The sequence below is a fragment of the Sinohyriopsis cumingii genome, chromosome 8 (assembly GCF_028554795.1).
Source record: "Sinohyriopsis cumingii isolate HCF-2022 chromosome 8, ASM2855479v2, whole genome shotgun sequence".
NCBI classification, from domain to species: domain Eukaryota; kingdom Metazoa; phylum Mollusca; class Bivalvia; order Unionida; family Unionidae; genus Sinohyriopsis; species Sinohyriopsis cumingii.
The window spans coordinates 79,414,372-79,423,400 of record NC_142968.1 but is presented as its reverse complement, the minus strand read 5'-3'; the positions used below and the strand labels follow the sequence as shown (position 1 = coordinate 79,423,400).

The 9,029-nt window shown below is 36.8% G+C and overlaps 1 protein-coding gene across 1 annotated transcript; it reads right to left on the bottom strand.

The window, feature by feature from the left end:
• Positions 1-2,442: 2,442 nt before the first annotated feature.
• LOC149793948 (uncharacterized) lies at positions 2,443-6,726 on the bottom strand. Its single transcript, XM_089967877.1, has 4 exons — positions 6,513-6,726; positions 5,957-6,172; positions 3,370-3,453; positions 2,443-2,946 (listed from the first exon to the last, which is right to left on the bottom strand). Exons 1-4 carry the CDS (start codon positions 6,637-6,639, stop codon positions 2,687-2,689), a joined length of 687 nt encoding a protein of 228 aa, XP_089824003.1. The 5' UTR covers positions 6,640-6,726; the 3' UTR covers positions 2,443-2,686.
• Between the last annotated feature and the right edge of the window lie 2,303 nt (positions 6,727-9,029).

Here is a 9,029-nt window from a genome sequence, read left to right as displayed (position 1 = left end):
TTTTGACACGGAAAAATCAATATAAACTAATTACCCTTCAATATATCAAAGATATGGGCTCTATGTTAATAACATAAAGATGAAAAGAATAGTACCACATTTCTAGTGTTCGAAAGACAAGAAACTATTTCACCTTCTTTTGTAATGACGTAGGTCAATCGTAAATGGCAATGCGTATGTGGTTGCCCCGAGCGCAGTCGTAAAGCGAAACACACAACATGCGTATCATTTGAAATAAAGAGATTTAAACAAAAACGGATTTAAAGATACTTTATTTCGTTAGATACTAAACCACGAGAGTTCAGAAAATAATCAACACGGCCATTTTGAAATCTGATGGAGAAAAGCACAATAGCAGTTTAAATAGTTTTCAAAGTTTTAACAATAGTTATGCTACAGCATCCTTCTTTCTGAATTGCAAACGGGAAAGAGTGACAGGATGCATTTGTTGTTGTTGTAGGGCTTAATGCCATTTTACAGCACACGATAGGCTATACATGGCAGACAGTATAAATGGTGGAGGATGAAGTTGGGAAAACCCCGGAAAGAACCACCTACCCACGACAAGCTTTCTCACATACCCACATTGGCCGAACCCGAGACTCGAACCCACGCAGATGTGAGATGGCAGTGATTCGTAACGATGAGCGCTTTAGACCACTCGGTCACTCGGGGGACAGGATGCATTAGGGGTGATATAACAGAAAAGGTCAGAAAGAAACCAAGGCAAGGAAATATTTAACTATAGACAAGAAAGTAATTGAAACTAAATAAGTCAAAACATGGACAATCTTGTGTTAAAATCGGTGTGTATGTGTGTGTGATTTGGATTTTTAACGTAGCTTTAAAAAAAATTCAGTCATATCGCTACGATATCTACAGTGTTGCAGTTTATAGTGATGTCTAACAATGGGGCATCATGCTGTAGGCATGTAGCATGATGTCCCACCCAGTCCTGAAACCAGGCCGACTAGTCATAACACTAAGCTCTTAATGCTGAGCGCCAAGCGAGACAAATGTTAGTACCATTTTTGTAAGTTTTTGGTATGACTCGGTAGGGATCGAACCCACGACTTACCGCATCCGAGGCGGACGCTCTAACCACTAGGCCACCGGAGCGGTGATATTTCATGTGTAAGTTCAAGTAGTGTATAAATGACTTACTATCACATAAGTGTCGATGACTTTGTTAAATTTACCTTAGCTGTCTGCTTTTCAGGTATGATTATATGTGATGATAATCTACACTATTAGCACGTTCAATGCCTGCAAACGTTTGAAAAGAATGTGGCAATGTCTACAGCCAAGTGGTGTATACATCGACTAACAGGTGTCCTTGAGTTTATAAAGTTAGGACAGTATACATTTTAGTAGTAGCAGTAGTTGTATTGGTTGTACCACTAGTAGCATTGGTTGTACCAGTAGTGGTATTGGTTGTAGCAGTAGTGGCATTGGTTGTACCACTAGTAATATTGGTAGTACATAGTGGTATTGGTTGTACCAGTAGTAGTATTGTTTGTACCAGTAGTAATATTTGTTGTACCAGTAGTGGTATTGGTTATACCAGTAGTAGTATTAGTTGTACCAGTATTGGTATTGGTTGTACCAGTAGTAGTATTGTTTGTACCAGCAGTAGCATTGGTTGTACCAGTAGTAATCTTGATTGTACAGGAGTAGTATTGGTTTTACCAGTAGCAGTATTGGCTATACCAGTAGCAGTATTGGTTATACCAGTAGTAGTATTGGTTATACCAGTAGTATTATTGGTTGTATCAGTAGTAATCTTGATTATACCTGTATTAATATTGGTTGTACCAGTAGTAGTATTGGTTATGCATGCATTAGTATTGGTTGTACCAGTATTAGTAATGGTTGTACCAGTAGTAGTATTGGCTGCATCAGTAGTAGTATTGGTTGTACCAGTAGTAGTATTGGTTGTACCAGTAGTAGTATTGGTTATACCAGCATTAGTATTGGTTGTACCAGTAGAAGTATTGGTTATACCAGTAGTAGTATTGGTTATACCAGTAGTAGTATTGGTTATACCAGTATTAGTAATGGTTGTACCAGTAGTAGTATTGGCTGCATCAGTAGTAGTATTGGTTGTACCAGTAGTAGTATTGGTTGTACCAGTAGTAGTATTGGTTGTACCAGTAATAGTATTGGTTGTACCATATTAGTAATGGTTGTACCAGTAATAGTATTGGTTGTACCAGTAGTAGTATTGGTTGTACCAGTAGTAGCATTGGTTATTTTGTCAGGGCGGGAGGAACAGTGGCTGTATAATACAAAAGAACAGCTAAAGTAGGAATTGTTGAAGTATTCTACTGCACACCACGTCTGCTCTTTCTCGCTACAATTGCTTTGTTGTTTCTACTGCAAATAGGGGTTTAACTTCTGTTATTGCGAAGATGTTCTCAATACAAAAAAAGTAAAAAGAAGTATTTTAATACGAAACCTTTATTCCAAGAAGATGCAAAAAAGAGAAGAGTAGACTCGTTAATCCATACTATTAGCATGCTCGTTGCCTGTAAACTTTAAAAAGAATGTGACAATATCTACTGTCCTATAATGCTGATTAAGAACAACATATTCCGTGAGAATTTAAGGGTCGTATTATGGTTGTTTTGAAAATTATTTATAAGCTCGGTCATTTCTTGAGAAGGCAGTGTTAATGACCATCAATTTATGGACTGTGCTTCTCTTCTACGGGCTCAAAAAGCAGGAGATTATTATCTGATAGAGTACCAGCAAAGATGACTGGTTCTTCCTGGACTTGCTTCAGTTTGAAGCATCCTAAGTCGATCTTGAAGGTTTTAACCTTTACGCTGATGTCGATGCGTGCGCAGCCGGAGAGTTCCTTGAAGTTAAGGTTGTAGAGGGCCAGGCAAATGTCGACTATTTCCAAACCGGGCAATGTATGGCAGACAGGCTTGGGATTAGGTACTGCAATTTACAAAAAGACTTTCTTTCAAGTAAATAATGAATTCTTTCAAAATTGTCTACATCTCTGTCTCTTGCACAATCGTTCAAATACCTTTTGCTTTTCTGACATGAATCATTGTTTTTATCATAAGATCTTGTCTTGCAAATACGCACATGAGAGTTTATTGATGCAGTTAGAAGAATCCTAAGATTAGGAATGCCTATAACGTTTCAAGCTGCATTTTTGGTGCCTCTGTTTCAGTTATAATCATCTGCAACTTCTCGTTGTCCATTTTGAGCTGTAAAATTGACATACTTATCTGTCAGCGCGAGCTTTACTTAGTCCTCCTTGCCTTTTATGCCTATAAAGGTAGTTTAAATTAGTATTTATTCATTTTTGTATGTATTTTCTGTTCATATAGAAGATCTAAACAATTAACATACCTGTTATTGTCTCGCTGTACGTAAGACGACCTGCACTTAGCGTAACCTTGATTCCATTGGGGAGCACCTCTACTGTAATGCACGCTGGAATAATAATAATAATAATAACAATAACAACAACAATAACGATAACAACAATAATGACAATAACAACAACATGAACAACAACATCAACAAAAACAATAATAACAACAACAACAATAACAATAATAAAATCAGCCGCAGTAGCTTCAGTTAATTAAAAAAGTAAAGCTCCAACAATTTTTAATATCAAGTAATTTCATTCACATCAATGTTATAAATATTATAACTAACTATTCGTATAACATATACGAATTTGTTTTACATTTAGGCTGTCCTTAAATGATAGCATTAAGAAAGGACCTTGAACAAGCCTGAAAAATTACAATCATTCTAAAATCTTTGACAGACAATGAAACCGCTGAAGAAGCACATTTCATCATCTTTTTTTGATTCTCATTCCACACCGAAAGCCCTGTAAAACCTGACATTTGAAACTCTGGTGAGGTAACGGCAGCTCACCTTTTTCTGAGTTTGTGTTTTTTTTGTTTTCCTTTAACGTAACTTCAAGAATTGTCCAGTCATATCGCTACGATATCTGCAGTGTGACAGTTTATAGTGACGTCTAGCAATGGGGCATCATGCCGCAGACATGTAGTATCATGTACCACCCTGACACCAGGCAGACCAGTCCAAACACTAACTTCTTAATGCTGAGAGCCAAGCGAGGCAGCTGTTTGTACCATTTTTGTAATGGTCTTTGGTATGACTCAGCCAGGGCTCGAACCAGCTACCTCCTGATGCGGACGCTCTAACCACTAGGCCACCGGAGCGGTCTCCCGTTTCTGAATACTGGCTTGAAATAGCATACTAATCATCATATACTTTGTGGCAACACACGTGGAATGAAGACTCCGCAAGCGAATTTCAGAACATTAAAACTATCATCATAGACTGGCATCCTACATTTTATACCAGTCGCAGCCATGAGGTGATACTGTACCGATCGCAAGCATACCTCCTGACGGGTGCTATTCGACCAAAGTTAAAACCCTACCAGTGTTCACTGACAGTGGGGCACATTCTAGTAGCATGTATCGACTTCCGCCCTGTGAGACAAGCTTTGTAAACTTTACTTTTCACTGGTACCATGATGTCATCATTATGTTGAGGTGCGATTAAACGCTAATACCTATCTACCAACCTACATATTAAAGCAGGTGTGATAAACCGAAAAGAATATCCGAACATTCGAATAAGAGTACAATTATTGCCAATATTAGAATATTTAATTGGTATTGTAATATTTCTTTGTTAATTCAACGAGTTTGATAACATTTATAAAAGAAACAGACGACATGTAAACTTCATGAAACGCTGAATTAGTGTACAAGGAAACAACTTAAAAACCGGCCATATCACCTAATAACGAAAACTCTGACTCACAAGGTAATAACAATGTCAAACTTCTGAACAGTCACATTGCTCACATCACCATTTATATTCATTGTACTCTTGAAAAGACGACATGTAATACAGAAAGTTGATGAACAATGTGATATAGAATAAGTGTCAAATAAAGGTCAATATCGTATATAAAAGGGGTCAAATCAAGGTCAACATCGCATAGAAAAGGGGTCAAATCAAGGTCAACAAAACTTGGAAAAAAGCTGTCAACAAGAGGTCTAAAACCCTTTGAACTGTTATCCGACAATCGCCCTCAGAGGTAGCTGTAGTGGATTTATCAAACCATTACCACAGTCAAGGAACATTCGAATAAGAGAATCTGGTATTTGTTTTAACTCTAATATGTATGTATCTGGTGGTCGACGTAATAAAAAGCTGGTAAACAACAGTCTATAGGTAATTGAAATAAATTGGTTATTAACCAGTGTTCAGCTTTAGCTGTAATATGGAAGTTCAGAGTGAGTCTGCTCACTCTTTAAGTACAATAAAGGTTTTGAATTGTTTTCAAGTTCACCGATACGTAACTGGTAAGCGTGTGATGTGTGTGTGATCTGGATTTTTAACTTAACTTTAACAATTTTTCAGTCATATCGCTACGATGTCTGCAGTGTGGCAGTTTATAGTGATGTCTAGCACTGGAGCATCATGCCGCAGACATGTAGCATGATATCCCACCCAGTCACATTATCCTGACACCAGGCAGACCAGTCCTAACACTAACCTCTTAACGCTGAGCGCCAAGCGAGGCAGCTGTTAGTACCTATTTTGTAATGGTCTTTGGTATGACTCGAACCCAAGACCTCCCGCATCCGAGGCGGACGCTCTAACCACTAGACCACCGGAGCGGTCGTAACTGGTAAGCTTATTTAACGCTTGAAAAGAATAACAAATGTCGGGAATACAGTTATTTAATATGTCCGTTTATATTTGAAATACGTTGCTCGTTTTTAGTTTGTTCATCACATATTTAATCATTCGTATTCATTGTGTAAAGACAAAATATTCACACACATTTAACTTTGTCCTTGAAAAAAAAGATAAAATGTACGGATTAATTATGTAAAGCAGCAAAAGTAATATTTTCTCTAATTGCCCCTACCTTTGAATTGGATGTGAATTTTCTTGAAACCAAGGTTTATGGTTTTATCAACATCTTTACACTTGTTCCATGGTCCAACGTCCAATGGCGGCATCCATTGTTGTGCTGGATAAGAGTCCACGTAATCTTCGATGATGACATTAATATCTTCCTTACCAAAAGTCTTCAACACATATTCTTGATCGTCTTGGACGTCGCTTTGACTGCCGGACAGCCCTTAAAAGCATTAACAAATATAAAAAGTAAGGAACAAACAAACAAATTGATTTTGTTGTCATGTGTCGGAAATGTTTGAATATTGGTGTCTGGAAGACACAAATGTTTGATACAACCGTGATGTTGTTGAGACGAGGCGAAAATGTCAGATATAACCAAATCCCCCCGCCCCATCGATTACGCATGTCCGCCACAAGTTTTTTTTCCCTAAAGATTTAGCAAGTGCCATCAGCCTAAAAAACAGTGTTTCACAAAAGGGAAGTGATATTGTAAAACGTTAAAGAAAGGTGGAATGTTAGCACAAAGTGTTAGTAGCAAGTCTTTAAAATAGGATACATACATTGGTTATGAAACAGCAGCTCTTTAACTGTGATCTCTGTTGCACATGATTGGTCTGAGAAAATCCCCAAAATGAGCATCAACATCAGGAAAGGTGCCATTGTTAGGACATACTGAGTTCTCGGCATCAGTCTCACTTTTATAAATGTCTAGTTCCTTGTGCACTAGGATACACCCGCTTTGCGTGATTTTTTACATCTTTATTTAACACTTCAAACCTTCACCGATCTGTCATTGTTTTCACTGTCTTTTATTTAAATATAAACTTCCTATATTTCAATTGTTTTATTCACATTCGACAAAGAAAGGAAACACATGTGGGCATCACTTGACAAATTTAAATTTAAACAAAAGAATTTATCAATCTTGTATAATAACGATACTGTATTTGGTACAATATGACGTTTCCTGTGCTCCATTAAACTTTGTATTGCACATATTACAATGTGGTTATTATTTTATTACATTTTCAGATGTCTTTATTACATGTTGATTGGTGTGTCACAACCATTTCTCATATTTCACTATGATTTTAACAGAAATAATTCTAACAAAGGTACAAATATACTAGCTTCCAAACTGACCATGATGCAAAATCAGTTCTAGAAAGAAAAGAAAAACACTCAGCACTGTCGATTTTACAGACTGAAAGAAAAGTTTGCGATTCATATATATATATATATATATATATATATATATATATATATATATATATATATATATATATATATATATATATATATATATATATATATATATATATATATATATATATAATTTGCATATTCAGTGGATGCTTTTAAGCTCCTTTCACTTTTGTGTCCTGTCGCAGCCACAAAAATCTTATTAACATTATGCGTGAATGAAAGATCACGAAAGAGTCGGTTCTCAAGACAAAAACAATTAGGACCCAAGTGTTGCTGTAAATCAGGCTGCAATTTTCATCAACATTTATATACGTGTAACCGACTTAAAAACCGGAACAATGCCATTTAATGGAGTCGATTTTAAGTTCATATTTACCCCTATCTATGCAGCAAAATTGCACATGGCAGAAAAAAACATAGAATTGATCAAGAAAAATTGCTATCGATGTCAAAACTATCATCCCAGTCAAATTCAACATGATAAATGTATGATGCTGAGTCAAGAAGAAAAATTGGATGAATATATGGACCAAGTTTAGAGTCCCATCTCGGAAGAAGCCGTGTTTCATCGGTGGTATAAAGACTTGCGTGAACATTCCTTTCCTCCATTGATGACTCTAGAGATCCATCGCATCGAAGCTCTCTTGGCTCAGAGTGCGGAGACGAAGCGAAGAAACGGTTACTTGTCAGACATTTTCAAAGAGAAAGTCAGGATTGAATTGATTACTTATCATTACCTGTGAAGAAAAAACAATTCAAAATGGATACCTGGGAACTTTAAATACCTTTTAAACAACAGTTCGTACACTGCTTCTTGGAATCATGTCGTGTGTGCTAAAGATGAAATACCTCATCTCAAACATCAAGCTTATGTCATCAACACGGACGACATTCATCTGCCAGGAACCCACTGGGTAGCCGTCTACTTACCTAAAGAATACTGTGTGGGATATTTCGATTCTTACGGATTACCCTTTTTGGAAGACGACATCATTGACTTTATGAGAAGAAATGCTCAGACAACACGATTGAATAATGTGAAATTACAAGGCACAGGTTCCATGTTGTGTGGACAATATTGTGTGTATTTTCTTCATCAACGCAGTCTTGCATATTCTTTAGAATATTTAGTGACTTTTTTTTGTTCGCCACTCATCTAGAAACAATGAGAAAGTAGATCGATGGTTTTGTGACCATTATTGATATATTTTGTCTTTAGATAGTACACGTAGTGTACATCAAAGACCCAATGACTTCCAAAAGTGGAAGTCTAATTTTAGTTCATAACGTTGTCAGCCTTTTCCAAAATAGATTGTTATTTGGAAAACATGTTTGTTGTTTATTGAATTGTTAATTAAAAAAATTGTTGATTGTTGGTTGTTAGTTATTTGAATAAAAAAAAATTTCTGTTTTGAAAAATGCGTCTGTCGTTTGTTTTAAATTTTTATCACGAACCATGCTCTTTGAATTCTCTCTATCCCTCAAATCAAACTATTTTAGCGTTTCGACTCTATACAGTGTAAGGATGTTATCTATCGTGTCCGCGCTTGAACCATTAAAAGCGCGGTAGCCTACAGTCTGACCATCCATTGTTGACTCATCCTTCTATGAAGATGTGCTAAAGACTAGCCAAGTTAAACAAAGCTTACGTGGATTTACATCGTGTCAGGCAAAGCCTGATACCAAATCCTGCAGAGATAGAGAATGTCAGAATGTTAAAAGTAATTGAAGACCTGACAGAAGAGCTCTTCAGAGAGGAAATCAAGAAGGAGTAAGAAGAATGGACGGATAAGTACTGACTTCAGAAACTGCACCGAACGCAGCAACAGCAACAGCGACAGGAACCAAACAGAGGTTCTGTCGACTGCCGT